Source organism: Pimephales promelas, chromosome 24 (genome assembly GCF_988280905.1).
Source record: "Pimephales promelas chromosome 24, fPimPro1.hap1.1, whole genome shotgun sequence".
Taxonomy (NCBI): domain Eukaryota; kingdom Metazoa; phylum Chordata; class Actinopteri; order Cypriniformes; family Leuciscidae; genus Pimephales; species Pimephales promelas.
The window spans coordinates 27,590,180-27,609,712 of NC_142792.1; the positions used below are offsets into that span (position 1 = coordinate 27,590,180).

At 37.0% G+C, this 19,533-nt stretch overlaps 2 protein-coding genes across 2 annotated transcripts in view; both read right to left on the bottom strand.

Annotated features, from left to right (window-relative positions):
• Positions 1-10,559, bottom strand: part of LOC148969321 (ribonuclease inhibitor) — a 51,929-nt gene extending 41,370 nt beyond the window's left edge. Inside the window, exons 1-2 of the mRNA XM_089126988.1 lie at positions 10,391-10,559; positions 10,113-10,283 (exon numbers count right to left, since the gene is read on the bottom strand). Of these exons, the coding sequence (XP_088983114.1) occupies positions 10,113-10,283; positions 10,391-10,440 (221 nt within the window). The 5' untranslated portion in view covers positions 10,441-10,559. The remainder of the gene's footprint in view (positions 1-10,112; positions 10,284-10,390) is intronic.
• pacsin2 (protein kinase C and casein kinase substrate in neurons 2) overlaps positions 1-19,533 on the bottom strand; it is a 401,742-nt gene that overhangs the window by 77,650 nt on the left and 304,559 nt on the right. The gene's annotated exons all lie outside the window — the stretch shown is intronic.

The window sequence follows — 19,533 nt, forward strand, 5'->3', positions numbered from 1 at the left end:
GTGTGTGTGTGTGTGTGTGTGCGCGCGCGAGTGTGTGCGAGCGAATGTGCACGCAGAGAGATGCGTTGATATTGAATGAATTCATTCTTCCCACTCCTTTTCTAATGTGTAAATTAAAATATTAAAATATAAATGTGTTTATATATGTCTGTCTGTGGTGGAATGCCCAGCAGCATTTCTTTTTTTTTTTTTCTTTTTTTTACATGTTCGAAATAGACACACACAAACTGTTTATATGTGTGTGTGTGTGTGTGTGTGTGTGTGTGTGTGTGTGTGTGAAAGAGTGAGAGAGAGGACAGCACTGTGGATGTGTGTATTTCAGGATATATTTCAGTGTATTTGTGTACATAATAGTGATAGCCTTGTATCACAAAATTCAAATTGTGTGTAATACACTGCTTTTTATTTCTTTCAGAAAATGCACTTAAAGATGACAGAGTGTCAAGGGCCACAGCACTGTGCAGAAAGCTGGTGGGGCACTTTTCCCAGTTGGAAGAAGAAGGCAGCACTGACGGAGGCACAGAGGGAGCTCAAACTCCCTGAGCACAACCTCATAACGGAGTGCCCAACAAGATGGGGATCTAAAGAAATGATGTTTGCCAGAGTGCTTGAACAGGCCAAAGCCATTTCTCAGGTATTGTCTGGAGATCGATATGCACGCTCCCTCATCCCAACCTGGCAGGATATGGACGTGATGGAGTCAATTCACAAGGCACTGCATCCTCTACTGGAATTTACTGATGCTCTTTCTGGAGAGGAGTATGTGAGCATCTCCTACCTCAAGCCAGTTCTCCACCTTTTTGCCACATCAGTCCTGGCTGAAGATGCTGAGGACACTGACCTGACTAAATCAATAAAAACCAAAGTCCTTGCATACCTCAATGACAAATATGGAGACCCAAACATCCAGGAGCTTTTGGATGTTGCCTGTTTCCTGGACCCTAGGTTCAAAACACAGTACATCAGTACTGACAACATCCCTGCTATCAAGACCCGACTGCAGACAGAGATGGTAGACTTGGCACAACATACATTTCATCGGGTAAATACTAATTATGTATTTCACAAAATATAATTTTTCTGTAAAGTCTAACTGGAAAACTAATGGCTGTTGTTTTCATCTAATAGGAGAAGAGGTCTCGTACTGAAACTGTTCAGATGCCTCAAAGTGCACAGCCCTTGGGAGAAAAGGCGAAGAGGTCTCTTGGCAGTTTTTTCAAAACCAGTGCAGCCTCTCCTTCTTTGCCTATAAAACTTGATGTCGCAGAGGCAGAGGTAAACAATTACCTGATGACTCCTACCATTGATGGAGAAGATGATCCCTTGGCTTGGTGGAGGGTGCACAAGACCAACTACCCACATTTGTGCACCATGGCTCGCAAGTATCTTTGTGTACCTGCCACAAGCGCTCCCTCAGAGCGTCTCTTTAGTACAGGAGGAAATATTGTGACTTGCACTCGCTCATCCTTGAAGCCAGCAAAAGTCAATATTCTGATTTTCTTAGCAAAAAACCTGTGAACCACTGAAGAACAAAACAGTTGGATCATTATGGCTGGCAGTGCCATACTCATAGTGAACTTTAGTCTCTGTGTTATTGTTGTGTTCTTGATATAAGTGAGGTTGATTATTCTATATTATAATATTCAAATAGTTCATTGTCTAATTTAAAAGTGCATTTCTTTGTTTTTTTATGTATAACTTTATTTATTTTATTTAAAAACTCTATGTTTCAGTTATGTGAAATGTTACTGACTTGTTGGGAGCAGTAAGATGCATTTAATTTTAATTTTTTTTTAAGACTTTGCAGTTGCACATTGTTTTGGAAAATTTTGCACAGTACAAAGTGCATGCCTTTGTTTAAATTAATATAAATGCACAGTGGCAAAGCCACAGATGTTTCTGTAATGAGCAGTTAAATAAAGAGGTCTTATTCAAGTCATACATGTTTCGATTTAATTCTAACAAATAGGCCCATCCTATGGGAAATAATATTTTACAGTAAATGTATCTAATATTGTGTTGGTCATATTAAATAATTCATTATGTTTTGTTGGGGAAAAAAGAGGATACAATAATAATACTTTTTTTTTTAATTCGCATATTAAATCGCAATCGCAATATTGTTAAAAAAAAAAAATCGCAATTAGATTAATTTCCCAAATCGTTCAGCCCTACCTGGGACTGATTGCGCCTCACACCTGCACCGCATTTCCACACACACATAAAAGACACCTTCACACACCACTTCTCTGCAAAGTCTTGATTTGCCCCGGTGATCATTTCTGAGCGTTTATTCCCTGATTCTGGTTTTGGACTTTGGACTGTTTACCTATTCTACGATTGATATCTGCCTGGCCTGAACTCGGACTGTTTCTGTTTACGATTATTGCTGCCTGCCCTGATCTCTGCCTGTTCCCTGGATTATCCTGTTGCCTTGTCTGCATTGCTCTGTCTGCCTCGTCTTGACCCTGCCTGTACGACCTTGTTTAATAAAGCTGCAAATGGATTCCTCTGTGCCCTGTGGTTCATTACATAGGCGCACAGGAAGCGCGCTCATTATGCGCTCACTGGAAGCGTGCTCATAAACTTTTCAGTATGGGAGTACATGTGCACCCAAACACTTGGGTGTTTTTTTCTCTTCTCCGTAAATAAATCTTTTAGCAGAGCTACAGCAAGCGTTTTTCTGTGGTGAAAATACATTAGCTACTAAAACATCTTTGTCATTGTGGAGAGCGGAGTGTAATGAGTGCATGGTTCTATTGCAATGACAGCCATGGGAAAATCGGTACGAATTTTACTATTAATAATAAAAGAAAAGCTATACTGTGCATTATAAATGTCAGGAATGTATCTTTATTGACTCATTCTTTTTATAGAGATGATTTAAATGCTGAAATATGAGGTTTATCTTTTTATAAAACCTTTTTGTTAACCTTTTTTTAAGTTTAGTAGGTAAGATAAAAGACACTCCTTTAAAACAAATCTTTAATGTTATTAACTTGGTGAATTGATTTCACTGTGTATTAGGCTTTTTGAACATGATTCTGTGTATGTGATCATTTTGGTCACTATATTATCTAATAATTTTCATAATGATCAACTAAAATCAACTTTAGTTATGTGTTTTTACAGTAGCCTATAATATGCAATTTCTCTCTACAGGCGCGTTAACTACTGCGGGCACTATTGCAGCCGACAGACACTAATAAACAATTAAAATGTCTCCTTGCTATATTTGAATCATTCATAAGCATTACTTTTGCCAGTTCCTTGTGGCAGCTTTTGCGTTATAGGCAGCGTCACCCTCTGGTTACATGAACACGGCGTCACCACCGAATCAGCACCGAAAACGTTGGGATTTTTTTAGACAATAGCCTAATTGCACGACCTATTCGATATTCTATAATTAAATCAACAAGTCAAAAATCGTGACTCATCCCTACTGCTTTATTAATGTAGGCCTATCCAGTGTAAAACTCGGACAACCCCACACAAATGTGTCTTTTTGTAAATGACTGTCCAACTACAGGATTTAACATGGAGTAACAGCTCACTACCAGTTACAAAAGACACTGTAACAGTCTGTCACAGGCAATTCTAGCTGCATTTTTCATCAATTAATTTCTTAAACTATCCATTGACTATGTTCTGGCCCGCCATCTAGTGTCCAAAATATTTGTTGGCCCAAAGCCAACCTTACTTGCCGACCCCATAGGAAATAGGAAATTACGCCTGTGTATATGACAGCACTGAGTGCGCCCGTCTCTGGCTCAGCGCCAATCAACGCGCGGAAGATTTCAATTTAGCAGTTGATCACGTGATGCACTGACCGTTCTAATCACACCCTGTGATCGTACACTTCAGGGACCAGCCAAGACTGATCACAACGGTGTGTGTACGTGCGAAAAAAGTGACAATTTCGTAAACACTTGCCTAGATTAGGTCATCTTTTCGCGGACCACACTTTAAGAATTACTGGTAGGGACACTCCACCCATTTGCATTAAGATTTCATTCACTGATTCATTGTTAGTAATCCAGTCATACTATTGAATGGTCGTGCAACAGTTTCTCGAGACGAGAGAAATACGCTATTTACCCTTTTCACTTCCTCCTACAATGACGCAAAAATCGTCATTTTAAGTCATTGTAGGAGGAAGTGTAAGAGGTGGGGATTTCTGTAAAGACTACAAGCACTAGATCCCACCCTTTCAAACCCACCCATAGGGGGTTGGGCCTAATGCGCTAACAGACCAATCACAGATCAGCGCCAGTGCGTTTGATTTCAGTGATAGAAACTTTTTGAAAATATGGACGAAGGTACTGAATACGCAGACAGATGCATTATGGATAGGGTTGGGTAACGAAACGTGTTGCCAATAGGGAACCTATTCCCTATTCTGACATAAACGGTAGTAACCAGACAGAATAAGAACGAAAATTTCGCTGCCTGAGTCTCTGTGTCATGAGGCGCACACATGCAAAGTCTCTCGCGCTCTCTCTAATTTGCGGGCATCAGGGAGCCGTTATCAATATGCGGGAGACTCCTGGAACGTCTGATAGCGGAGGGACTAATGAAGATGCCGAAGACAAAACGCTCCAAGGTTTGGCAGCATTTCACGTGTAAAATTACGCGTCAGAGTAAGTGTGCCGATTGTCTGAAGCCCATATAGAATCATGCCAACCCATTGGCTGATGGCGCGGGCTCCGCCTTGATGCTCTTACGTCGTCATATTATATTAGCGCACATTATCTGGTTTCATTGTACGAAATTATTTCCAGGCAATAGCGTAGAGTGGAGCTCAACTCTAGTCTACAGTGATGGGCGGAGTAGTGGGAGTGGCCAGCGGAGCTGAGCATTGCAATGCACTATGGGGATTGTTGCAATCCACAAGCACTAAAAAGACATTTTCTGCCTTTTATTGGCCAAGAAGGACCCAAAATAAAAAAAAATAAAAACTATTCTACTACATATATGACCCACTTTCAATACATATTCATGTCTCCACCGGTGTAATTACCCTTTAACTGCTTCTATTGTTCTCAATTTGTTAGTCGCTTTGGATAAAAGCGTCTGCTAAATGAATAAATGTAAATGAATGCATATTCATCACTGTATAAATTCAATATAGATGAATCTTTTATAACGTTACTAAAGTAATTCAGTCAATAGCAGGGAGTGATGACTGTGTTTGTAGTTTGATTAACAGTCAGAAACATTAGGCTTTTATTAGGCTGCTGCTGACCGAATGCACATCCAATAGAGCCTGTTGTACTGTACGTGCGTTTACTTTGATGACGCATATTAAAAATATAACCAACTATGTTTACCAGGATACTCACCAAGATGCAAGTTTTACATAATTTTACGTGAATTTGTCTGTTAAAGCACAAGACATGAAAGAGAATTCAATTCAATTCACACACTGTGGGTCTCATTCATGAAACATTCGTAAATATACGAGTAAATATGTGAGTGATTTGCGCGTAAAGAGACCTTCCTGAAAACTCTTCTCCTGATTCACAAATACTTCGTAAACGTCAAATGTGATAGTGAAATGTGTGTGTGTGTTAATGAATTCCAATGAGTCGTAAATGGGACGCACGTGCACGTTCATTCTCAATTACCATAAATCCCGCCCATTAAATCCAACTGGCAACTATATATGGGCATCATATTATGACATGAATGCAAATGAAAAAGAAACATTTCTCAGATGCAGAAATTTAAGTTATATTATCAGAAGTTCATTCAAAACGGCACATTTTATTTTAAAGCATACATAGTGGCGTATCAGGTCATATAAAAAAGGAAGCTTGGCAGCATATTACAGTTGCAGTTAATTGAGTTTCATCTGTTAATCGAACAGTCCCAGAAGTGAAAAGAAAATGGTTCGACATTAAGCTTGACAGCAAAAAACGAATTAGTTCACTTGGGAAAAATCTTATTCAAACTGGAGGAGCTCCACCATCACAGATGCTGGCTCCCATAATACAAGTAAAAAGAAAAAACGTATGTAATTACTAAACATAATATTTTTTCAAAATGCTGTGTGAATATGTACCTGATTAAGGTGAATTAAAATGCAGCCTTTAGTAATGAGCAAAAAGTTCGGATGTTAAGCGCACCATTTACGCGTGGCTGGGAGCAGGTGTAGATTTCTTTCGTACCAACTAACGTTTGGAAAATACGAACATTTTAATGAATCCGAAAATTTACGCCAGAACCACTTTACACACGATTTACACAAAAATTTGTTATGCTCGTGTTTCATGAATGAGACCCTGTGAGTGGCACTTTCAGGGCACATGCTCCGTGTTCATGTTTTACTTACAGATATGATTTAGTTTTAATCCAAATGACACGTGTGCTGAGTGAACGATCAGCAACCAAGAGCATACAGCAGAAGTGCGCACTCTCGCTCTCTCTCTCTTCAGTTAAAGTTAGTAAATACGTGCTTCGTTTTACTTTCTTTGCCATTTATATATCCGACCGAACAACAAACTTTCCACTGATGTCTGTGAAAGGGTTGCGTTCGACCAGTTTGCACATTCTCTTATCAGTTTGCTCACCACAGCTATATGACTATATCTAATTATCTCACTAATAGACCAACGCTGCTTTTGCGTCATCGAAGGGTAACGCCAAACAGATTCCCCTGAGAACAGAACTCACTCTAGATCTGCAAAGTTTCTTGATAGCAAAAACGGCACAAACATACACACTCTCTTTGCCGGCCAAGGACCGTGAGCGGTATTTAAAGAAGCTACTGGATACGGGGTTACAGAGGTGTCCCTTTAAAACAGTCGAAAACTGGATTAATGACCCCATGCAGTGGCCAAATATGGACTATTTAGACATCTCCCACTATCTCGTGGAATCACCAAGTAAGTAGCCTATTTTTTTGTCATTAACACACTCACAGTATGACAAACTAGACAATGATGCCATGTCACTTGGATCATATTTAACTTGATTTAAGCTATTGACATCGTTTTTTTGTCGACTAGCTATACTAGTTAGAAAGACGAAGCTGCTAGCAGCTAACGTTACGTGATTAGCTCTCACTAGGCACGCTACCTTGGCTGTTAACTGAAAATTTACTGTTGAAATAGTGGCAGGCTAGGACTAAAGTGGACTTAGCTGGTTTCTGCTTGAGTCTAGAAATTGCTTGGAATTTGAAAGTTGTAAAAAAGTTTACAATGTACGGCAAAATATGTATGGTACCTATGTAAGTTATGTATGGGGCTGTCAATGTATGTATGTGGATGTTGTGACATTACGCTATCCTATCTAGCCTAGAAGGCTTGATCTACTGCCATTCGTGTTGTTACATGTAGCCCAGAGCAGTGGTCGTCGAAAAGTCACATAGGCCTAGTGCTAATCTTAATAGGTCACTTCACCCATTTGCATTAAGCTTTGTATCTTTAGAAACCCAGCCATATTTGTGAATGGTCATGGTTTATTCCCTTATTTTCCCCTGAGATGGGAGAAATAAGGATTTAAGTGTTTTACTTCCTGCTTATCGTGACGTAAAAATCGTCATTTTGAGTCACGATAAGCAGGAAATCTTATTTCATTAAAATCTGTAGAACTACAAACATAAGCTCATTATTATTCCAGGGTGTGGGACCCACTCACCCTACAGGCCTATTACAGATCAGTGGGTGGGATTTCACTTGCAGAAACTGAATCAATATCCGCCATCTTGTTTGAAAGCTAAGCTAACAAGCGCTGTGGAGATAGTAAGTTATGACAATGACGGAAGAAACTAAACATGGTATGGAAGAAGAGGATTTTGAAGTTCTGCTGCTCGAATCCGATGTTCGTGGCTATCTTTACGAGCCGCAATATAGTGAAGAGCATAGATATGTATATAAAGGCTAGATGTGTCATGGCGGAGTATTTATCGTCATCACCGGCGGCCATCTTGTCACAGACAGGCTTTCTGGCGGGCTCTGTGGTATCTGATGTAAGAAACACTCTTATCTCATTAAAATCTTTACGGATTTACAAATGGTTTGGTTTCTTACAAACGTTATTAACGTGGCTATAATTCTGGATGATTATTTATTTATACACTTATTATTCATAAGTATGCAGTATCATAAATGAAAGCGTAGCGCAAGTTCTGCCAGGAAGACTCAATTGTCACGTCATTATTACCTTCTCATCTACCCAATCGCGTTCTAATACGTGAAGTATAAAAGACCCTTACTTACACTTGTCTGAGTTCGCAGATGCTGACGCTTCACTTATGCTCTCGTTCAGTCGCCAGCCAACATGTCCAGGATACGCATATTGTTTACATTTATCGACATCCGACTATGTCCCGCTCTACCTCCTGCTGCACGTCGAGGTTCTCGCGTTCAGTATCGATCTCTCCATAGGCACAGCGGTCTTCGGAGAGTATTGATCAGCCAAGGCCTTCATGAGAAATTCTGCTCCTTAGACTGGTGCCATTTATCCCGCAGATCACCGATCCACCGAAGTGAAATAACAACTATGCAAATCACGAGACAATCTCTCACTGGTTCAAGTTCAAACTTCACTTCCAAGGCTTTCAAGTCGTTTTTGGTATTTTTGGTATGTGCTTCCAGCAGCCACTGTTAATGTGTCTCCTCTACAAGATTTAAACTTCATTCAGGTAAGTATTTCTCCGTTGCTTCCTACACGGCTGAGTTGAAATTGGCGTCTACGATGACGTGGCGTGTTCTGATTATTACGGCTGATCTGCGGACTGCAGAGGGGCCGGATAGCTCGCCTCAATGCTCGGCGTTACTGATATTCCACAGTTATGTTGGTTATTTAATTATATCAGCTTTTTCAATACCATGCTCTGTTTGCTAATACACACTAAAGACTGCGTTTATTATAATTCAAATAAGCTTAAGGGTGCTTAAGAGCTTTATGCATATGCAGGGTTGCGCTTCGTAACGTTCGCTTTCTCACCAGAGTTCGGTTGCGCGTGTAACCAAAAGCACGTTGTCATTGGCCTTTATGCATATACTGCAGTGGACTAGGATGGCAGTAATTTACATATTACTAGCGTAATAGTAATTTCACAAACAACTATTTCACCTATTAGGCTACTTTAAATTCATAAAGTCACGTTATACTTCAAATTATATAAATAACATTGGAAATGTGTTGATGTAAAACTCAACTTTCTGGCGGCTACTTAATCTACTGATATGCGTTATAGGAATCATTTATGTGAGGGGCATTTTCACATTAATGTACAAAGAAACCCAGACTAAAAGGAACAAGGAGTTGTGTTGCGCCGTTCAAAGTTATACATATACTTGGCCAAAAACTGCCAACTCAATAATCATATTAGTATACCAGACTAATCAGTGAAGGAGACTCGAGTGACATTGTATGCTGGTTTCTGGCTGGTTGCTGCTTGAGTGATAGGACTTTGAAAATTGTAAAAAGGTTTACATTGTACGGCACTGAGCTATGACAAAACTATGACAATAGCTTGAATCAAGTTAAATATGGTCCAAGTGACATGGCCTCATCGTCTAGTTTGTCATACTGTGAGTGTGTTAATGACAAAAAAATAGGCTACTTACTTGGTGATTCCACGAGATAGTGGGAGATGTCTGAATAGTCCATATTTGGCCACTGCGTGGGGTCATTAATCCAGTTTTCAACTATTTCAAAGGTACACCTCTGTAACCCTGTATCCAGTAGTTTCTTTAAATACCGCTCACGGTCCTCTGCCGGCAAAGAGAGTGTGTATGTCTGTGCCATTTTTGTTATCAAGAAACTTTGCAGATCTAGAGCGAGTTCTGTTCTCAGAGGAATCTGTTTGTCTTCCCCCAAAAAGGGGTGTTACCCTTCGATGACACAAAAGTAGTATTGGTCTATTAGATATTACTTCATAGACAGTACCCAGAAAAGTGTTATATAAATGTAACAAATATCCTCTGTTGTAACTGAAGTTAAACTGAAGATAAACTCTCACAAGACTGAGCAGTGAAATAACACATGGCACATCTGAACAAGAAAAGTAAAATGTAATTGGATACAGAATACATCTTAGCAGAGTGATTTTTACATAATTAATGCAAGATAAAACCAAATGCAAGTATTTGAGTTCAGACCTCAGTATCTGTAGCCGACAGTTTGGGCTCTTCAGTCCATCAGAAAGAAGCTTCACTCCTGAATCCCGCAGGTCATTGTTACTCAGGTCCAGCTCTCTCAGGATGTTTGAGGATTGAAGAACTGAAGATAAACTCTCACAAGACTGAGCAGTGAAATTACACATGGCACATCTGAACAAGAAAAGCACAATATAATTGCGTACAGAATAAATCTTAGCAGAGTGATTTTTACATAATTAATGCAAGATAAAATCAATTGCAAGTATTTGAGTTCAGACCTCAGTATCTGTAGCCGACAGTTTGGGCTCTTCAGTCCATCAGAAAGCATCTTCACTCCTGAATCCCGCAGGTCATTGTTACTCAGGTCCAGCTCTCTCAGGACACTTGAGGATTGAAGAACTGAAGACAAACTCCGACAAGATTGAACGGTGAGTTTACAGCTATGTAACCTGTGTGGAGAACAAAACAAACAGTAATATTAATGTGTTTTTCATGTAGAGTTTATAACAGGGGTTCTCAGCTCAGGCCTTTGAGATCCACTTTCTGGCCGAGTTTAGCTCAAACCCTTATCAAATACACCTGAACAAACTAAGGGACGGTTTGATATTTATGGAAAGGACCATCACAGGAAAAACAGGGTAGGGTCATGTCTTTTTATTCTTTGTTGAAGGGAGGATCATCCAACTTTTTTAGTCTAGGGGGAGGGTTATGGAAGTAAAATAATGTCAAATTTTTTTGAAACAAAAAGCATGTTGAATTGCACCAACTGAAAAAATATGCATTGCGTTAACCATGCTTGCATTTAATCCATTGTAATTTTTAAGGCTTGCATTTTTATGGGCTGAAATTCAACATGCTTTTTGTTTCAAAAACATTTGGCATTATTTTACTTCCATAGAGGGTCACCCAACTTTTGTATTCCTGAAAACATTTCAAAGGGGCTTGTTTGGTGCATATTTTCCCATGTAGCTCTCTCGGTCTCGGTCCCCCATTGCTATCAGGTGGGTCTGGCCCAACAAAAATCAGACGCATCAGTACGCATTTAGAAAAAGTGCATCATGTCAGAACAGAATGCCAATAAAATGTTTACCCAGCAAAGATTTAAAGCATGAGCAAATAATGAACTTTTCTGATTGCGAATACGTGTCCTGTGAGTGTAATTCTAACGCTGTATTAACATGTGATGTGAATGTGTGTCGAGTTTTACAGTTTTGGGACTTAAAAGCACACTATGCAGGAATTCAGTTTTTGTCAAACAGCGACCCCTAGACTCACCGTGGAGTACTTGTATTTAATGTCACTGTCTCACGCAGAGCGTTTCTGCACTCACAGCCTGATACCCATTTGAAGCTTTTATATTAAGGTACAAATCTTGCATAGTGTGCATTTTTGTGCATCAGTGTCATGGATACATAGTGTCTCTCGTGGCGGCGCGCGCGTAGTCTTCAGTCAGACGCGCTCTTCAATCTATCGCAGTTGCGGAGACTCTCTAATCATTACGGTGAAATCACAAAATATAATGCACACAAACGTGTCCCTGCTTGATATAGACTAACCACTGATGAACATATTCAGTTTTGATGAGAGAGAAAAAAACATTGTGATTCTCACTAGATTTGTCGGGGGGCGCTCTTCCCAAATTGCATCACAGTTGGTGTAGGTCTACTAGACATAGAGATATCTGAACATCTTTGCCAAGCACAGACCAGTACAGAAGTAATCAATACATGATCTGTCATGCCTTTTTCACAATCATTTTGGAGGGTCATAGTAAAATGCTTTGGTGGCGAAGGGAGGGTCAAGTCTATCTCGCGCGACAAACGCTGACAGTGTGAAAGCAAAACGTGTGTGTGTGTGTGTGTGTGTGTGTGTGTACTTGTCTACCTATCTAAGAGGGGACTTTGGTGTCGTTACACACTCACCAACAGGGGACCGCCGAGGGAAGTGGGGACATTTTTCAAGTCCCCTGTTAGCTATGCCTTAAAACATGTTAAAATCAACTAAAAAACGCTCTGGTGAATTTTTTTAACTTTTGACCAAGTGGGGACTAACACACGTGTGTGTGTTTAAGCCCATACTCAGCAGCGCTCCTGTAGGCTGGAGCAGGAACTGCAGTGGCCCATTAACACACGTCGTTCACACTTCTCTATTGTCTGAATGGCTGGCTGTCCCAAAGCCTCTGAGACTGTAGAGCTGCTTAGTTAAGGTACTTTCAGTAAATTTAATAACCCCACACTAGTAATCATTAGTTAAGCAATAGTAAATGCTTAACTAATGAAAATACAATTATTAAAACACATTATAGATATGCTTTTAAAACAATATTAAAGAATTTATAGCTTTATAGCTGTCTTTATAAATTGCTGATTATTGGTTTAAAAGCATATCTATAATGTGTTTTAATCATTTTAATTCCATGCTTTATTAATGAACAATTTATGATTTCTAAATGAAGTATAGCATTATAAACCATAATAATAAACCAATATAAAGTTATTTAGGAGTTGTCAGTGGTTTATAAGATCACTTAGAAAGTGAGTAAATGATTAATAAACTATTTCAATGTGCATTCATGCATCTTATTATTCAGACATATAGTAATAGTTACTTAGTGTGTTAATACATTTTTAACATGTATTTCTACTGTAATCCAATGTTAATTCAGGTAGTTATCAACCATTTAGTAGTGGTCAGTTTACTATTTTGTGAGCTCATCTAAAGTGAGGACCTGTTATGCCTTGTAACGCATTTATAAAAGAGATTTCAAAGGCTCAGTTAAATATTTGTATGTTCTTTTATGTTCAAAGTTGTTGTGTTGTGTTTGTTTCCTTTTTCTGTTTAGAAGAGAACTGAGCCTTTAAATCTAATTTATGAATGCTTTACAAGATATAACTATTCCTCACTTTAGATGAGCTGCCAAAAAAAGTTAACTGACCACTACTAAATGCTTAACTTCTTGCATTTACTACATTTAAATACACTTAAGTGATCTCATGAATCACTGACAACTCCTAAATAACTGGTTTGTAAATAATGTTATTCTTCATTAGGAAATTATAAATTGATCATTAATAAAGTATGAAAATACAATGATTAAACACAATATTATGCTTCTAAATAAAGAATAAAGCATTTACACAAGAATAGAGCATTTATAGCTGTATTTATAAACTTCTTATTAATGTCTATTAATGCTTTATAAATTACAGATAAACTATTTACTAATGATTAACTAATGATTAATAGCATGCAGTTATTATGAAGTGCCCAGCGGCAACAGTTCGAAAGCAGAGGCGAGAAGACGCCTCTTATCATTCATAATATTATTTTTTTCTTATTTAACGCTCTCTCTTCATAGATACTGTCTATGCTTGGTTATAGCAGTCCCTAACAATTTACTTGCCATTGTTACTTTTCTTAATAATTTTGTCTGTACCTCAGTAGCAATTCCATACTAACAAATAATACAGAATATCATAACACTTTCGATGAAATTCCTATAAAACATCAGAAGCTTTATGTTGTGGACAATACAGGAAAGTTATTGCTTTAAAAAATTAATTCTCTGTTGTGGCTTTATACTTACAGTATATGATTGGTCCACATATCGCATTTAAGCTTATTGCCTACTGATAAGTTGTATTTGACAAATATACAAATAGTTGTATTTGACTATATTTTACATTTTACAAGCAGTTTTGACTGATATGTGTGCACTGTAAAACAATTATTGTTGGTTTAACTTAAAAAATGAAGTTACCTGGTTGCCTTGAAACTTTACGTTCATTGAAATTGAAAAATTGACTTAATACAATGAAGGAGATTGATTTTATAATCAGAAACTCAAAATATTATGTCATCTGAACCACATACATTATCTAAGTTGATTTGACAGAAGAAACAACGTTATGATAACAAATCATGATTTTTTTTTTTTTTACAGTGTATATTACTTTAGTTTGAAAATTACTTCAATTATCTTTTTAACAGTTAACTGGTTTCAATCTTATTTATGGAACAGAAAGTTTTTGTTCAGGATAGGTCATTTCTTCTGTTCTGTCGCTCACCTCCACAGGGATCGATCTCGGCGCCCTCCCTTTACTCGTTCTACATGCTACCATTGGGTTCTATATTTTAATAAGACATGGTGTTGCCTTCCATTCTTATGCTGAAGACACCACAATATATATACACCTATTGAGAGAAATGATCCGTCTGCTTCCATTTCTCTTTTATTATGCTAAGATGAGGTTACATCTTTGCTTGCAAAAAAATTGTGTCTTTAAATGAACACAAAACTGAGGTGATAGTTTTCCCCACTGATAATTTTAAGACCACCAGCATCGCTTTGAGGAGCTTCTCTGCATTCAGATCTATGCGGGATTAGGTGTGCTTTTAGATGGGCCTTCAAAACGTGATAAATATCTTCCGTAACTGCATCTAGTTTATCAACTCAATAAAATCAAGCAGAAATATCTCTTTAAGGTATAATTGCAGGTCTCCACACAAGCTAAACTGTACATGATCTAGACTCTAGATAAATAAAATGCAATGGCAGCAGTAAGTCTGGGGAATGCTTATAATTCTCCTTTTGGTTTCAATTATGAACATGTTTCAATTCTTTTTAACAAGGCATATATTTCATAATACAATTATAAAAAGATATAACATTATTTGATATTAGCATATTAGCAGCAGTATATAACAGTATATTAGCAGCAATTACACATTGTTCCCTTTACCATCAAACTGGAGAGCCTCTTTTCTGTAATGAAAGACCAATCTTATGGGTTGTGGTCCCTCATATTGGCCAATATCAGTAAAAAAAAACAACAACCTTGTTTCCCTTAGGGCTTAAATTACCCAGATTTGTTTATTTTTTATCATTACATTTTTATCCTGACTGACATCAGGTGATGCTTGTAACCCAATCATAATCTGTTAACCCACAACATTAGAATGTTATATTCCCATTAAATTAAATTAAATTAGAATGTATTTATTTCTAAATACTTATCACTTTTTTAAGCTCTTCACTTCAGCTTCACTGCAGTACATTTCACATTCAAAACGCATTAAAACTACCAAAACACATCATTCATATATATAATAAACCAGACCGTTCTCATCCTTTAACGTCATAGAACGCTATATGCAAAAACGGCGCTATACTACGCACATGGCACCCTTTATCATTAATATAACACGCGAACCCAAGTCGTCATAAATCCTTTAGCGTAAATATGATACGCAGACCCTACCCCACACCTAAACTTAGCTCTCACAGCACGTGTTATATTAATGATAACAGGTGCCATGTGCGTAGTATAGCGCCGTTTTTGCATATAGCGTTCTATATGACGTTAAAGGATGAGAATGCGTTGAATAAACACACACACACAACAGGCAGCAATATGCACTATTTTTTGCTGTTCAGAATTCGTTGGTTCATGTTTATATGGAAGACTTAGACTTGTTTTCGTGTTTAGTTAATTCTTAATTTTTAAGTGAGTGAAGAGTTTTGAGAAGTTGTTCAATGTTGTATTATGTTCAGAGTTTTAGCAGTGTTGTGTCAAAGTGAAATATGTAGTTTGGAAGATGTAGTCACTGAATGCATTAATACAACTCTAAAAAGAAAAACAACAACAAAAAAGCAACCTGTAATAGCAGCTGCAAATGGGGCCTTATTTATCACTCAGAAAGAATTAGTGTTAAACACATTTACACAAACTCTAGACACAGAAGGATCATATGTTCCCCACATCACACCAGGATATTTCACTCAAAATTGTGAAATATTTTACTCATTAAGTGTTTGATTTACTCATTCAACTGATGTTCAAAACAACTGTGTAGTTACAGTGCTGCAAAAAAAATGCAGACATGTTTCTTTATAAAATAGCAGACACAATACCACTGATATTGAAAAAAAAAGATCTAAATCAACTTCTAGGTTTGGGTGAAGTGAGAGGGTCACAGAGACAGAACTAAAAACCTAATTTGTCAAATAAACTCTAAAAATAAAAGATATTCAAGACTGTGGTATAAATAATTGGATGATCTGACCATAACTCATACTATCCTTGATTTTCTAACTTAGGACATTTCCTTTGTGTGTGATTACACCGCCCTCCCCCACACTAATTTACATTTCAATGCAGTATGGCTTGGTCTAGTGTCTAGGTGTCAAGGTGTCTAGGTGAAGTGGCCTGAGTGCTAACAAATACAGCTACCAATGTTCAAGAATCTGTGCAACTTCTCAAATAAACTACAATAAACTAGAGAAAACGTTGGGATTTACCCTTCCAAATTTATTTTGTAACATATTCTTTTGTAAAAATGTATTTAATAAATAAATAAAAACAAGAAGTAAACTACTGTTAACTGCAGTTTGTTACATTATCCATGTTTACAATACTGTAATCCCTGGGACTGTCGATGAACAGAAATCAAAAGATCAAGGGACAAATTATCAGTATATTTTCTAGAATCTCGGAGTGAAATGGGCTTATGTGACAAACTGTGGATCATTTAATTTTGCTTTGGAATTTTTTTATTCAATGGCGTCTTTCAATTTACATGAATGTATTTCACACTTAACACAAACACCAACAGAACTTTATGTTCTATAAAGACCAAATTGCACATCTTTACATTCTCCAATCAAAACTGATGTTCAAAACCTAACACAACATGAATAAGACCAAAATTTGCAATATTTATACAGTAATACCATTTTGAAATATAATCTGAATTAAAAACAAAACAAAAAAAAACAATTATATTTAACTAAACACCTCCACAAGTGTTTGTGTTAGTCTCAGTTTAATCACCAATTTAATCTATACAAAAGGGGAAAATTAGGAATAATTTTGTGCAGTATTGTAAACATGGATAATGTAACAAACTGCAGTTAACAGTAGATAGTCTAATTCTTGTATTTATTTATTTTTTAAATACATTTTTACAAAAGAAAACATTACAAAATAAATTTGGAAGGGTAAATCCCAGCATTTTCTCTAGTTTATTGTAGTTTATTTAAAAAGTTGCACAGATACTTGAACATTGGTAGCTGTATTTGTAAGCGCTCAGGCCACTGTAAGCGCTCAGGCCACTTCACCTAGACACCTTCCAGCCATACTGCATTGATATGTTAATTAGTGTGGGGGAGGGCGATGTAATCACACACAAAGGAAATGTCCTAAGTTAGAAAATCAAGGATAGTATGAGTTATGGTCAGATCATCCAATTATTTATACCACAGTCTTGAATATCTTTTATTTTTAGAGTTAATTTGACAAATTAGGTTTTTAGTTCTGTCTCTGTGACCCTCTCACTTCACCCAAACCTAGAAGTTGATTTAGATCTTTTTTTTTTCAATATCAGTGGTATTGTGTCTGCTATTTTATAAAGAAACATGTCTGCATTTTTTTGCAGCACTGTAACTACACAGTTGTTTTGAACATCAGTTGAATGAGTAAATCAAACACTTAATGAGTGAAATATTTCACAATTTTGAGTGAAATGTCCTGGTGTGATGTGGGGAACATATGATCCTTCTGTGTCTAGAGTTTGTGTAAATGTGTTTAACACTAATTCTTTCTGAGTGATAAATAAGGCCCCATTTGCAGCTGCTATTACAGGTTGCTTTTTTGTTGTTGTTTTTCTTTTTAGAGTTGTATTAATGCATTCAGTGACTACATCTTTCAAACTACATATTTCACTTCGACACAACACTGCTAAAACTCTGAACATAATACAACATTGAACAACTTCTCAAAACTCTTCACTTAGTGATCACACGATCAGTCTTGGCTAAACTAAGATCTTTCGATTTACATGAATTGATTTCTGGCAAACAAAACTTGATTTACTGTACAGGCACATGCTTACATATTATTTCCAAGACTGTTATTTAAGTTCAAAACTTATCAACACAAAAATGAATAAGATATTTCTACCGTATTTCACACTGAAACATATTCTGAATCTAAAAAAAAAACTGAAAAATTAAGAAGTAACTAAACACATACACAAGTCTTAGTCTTTCATGTAAACATGAACCATGTAAAATGCTTGACATTCTGTCCCCCTCACTTTTGAAATGATTGCTACGCCCCTGATTCCAAATCCCCCCACACTCATTTACATTTCAATGCAGGATGGCTGGAAGGTGTTTTAGGTAAACTGGTCTGAGCGCTTACAAATACAGCTACCAATGTTCAAGTATCTGTGCAACTTCTCAAATAAAAACTAGATGCAGTTGATAAACTAGATGCAGTTACGGAAGATATTTATCACTTTTTGAAGGCCCATCTAAAAGCACACCTAATCCCGCATAGATCTGAATGCAGAGAGGCTCCTCAAAGCGATGCTGGTGGTCTTAAAATTATCAGTGGGGAAAACTATCACCTCAGTTTTGTGTTCATTTAAAGACACAATTTTTTTGCAAGCCAAGATGTAACCTCATCTTAGCATAATAAAAGAGAAATGGAAGCAGACGGATCATTTCTCTCAATAGGTGTATATATATTGTGGTGTCTTCAGCATAAGAATGGAAGGCAACACCATGTCTTATTAAAATATAGAACCCAATGGTAGCATGTAGAACGAGTAAAGGGAGGGCGCCGAGATCGATCCCTGTGGAGGTGAGCGACAGAACAGAAGAAATGACCTATCCTGAACAAAAACGTTCTGTTCCATAAATAAGATTGAAACCAGTTAACAGTTAAAAAGATAATTGAAGTAATTTTCAAACTAAAGCAGTGTTCATTTTGACAACAAATTTTGATTTAGTTTTAGTCTTTTGACTAAAATGCCATTTAGTTTGTCATATTTTAGTCATCTGAATTGTTTTAGTCTAGTTTTAGTCAACGAAATTCAATATGATTTTAGCAGCCTGGTCTCATTGTTAATACGTAGGTATTTTAAGTTTTTTGCAAAGATAGAAAACATACTTTTTTGTACGTTTGGATAGATGCTGAAATGTATAATATATACGTATTTGCAACATTTAAAAGTAACATTATTATGTTTTTACAGCTACAAAACGTTAAGTATTTACGTATATTCTATGTCATAAAGATATCTGTATATATCCCTTTTTACCATTTTATGTAAGATCCCATAACCCTAATCCCAAACCTAAACATAACTACACTGTAAACGATTTCTGTTGTTTTCACAGGATTATACAGTTTTTGTCAACAGTTTCTTACTGTATAATCTATGTACAGTAAGTTACAGTAGAATTTAGTTGTTTTCACAGTATTATTTTGTTTTTTCAACAATTATGTACTGTGCACACAGTTGACAGTATGTTACTGTAGAATTTCAATGCATTCTGGGAAATTATCAGTTACTGTTAATCTAAATACAGCAGTGCAAACTGACCGCGAAAAACTCGACACACAGTTCCACG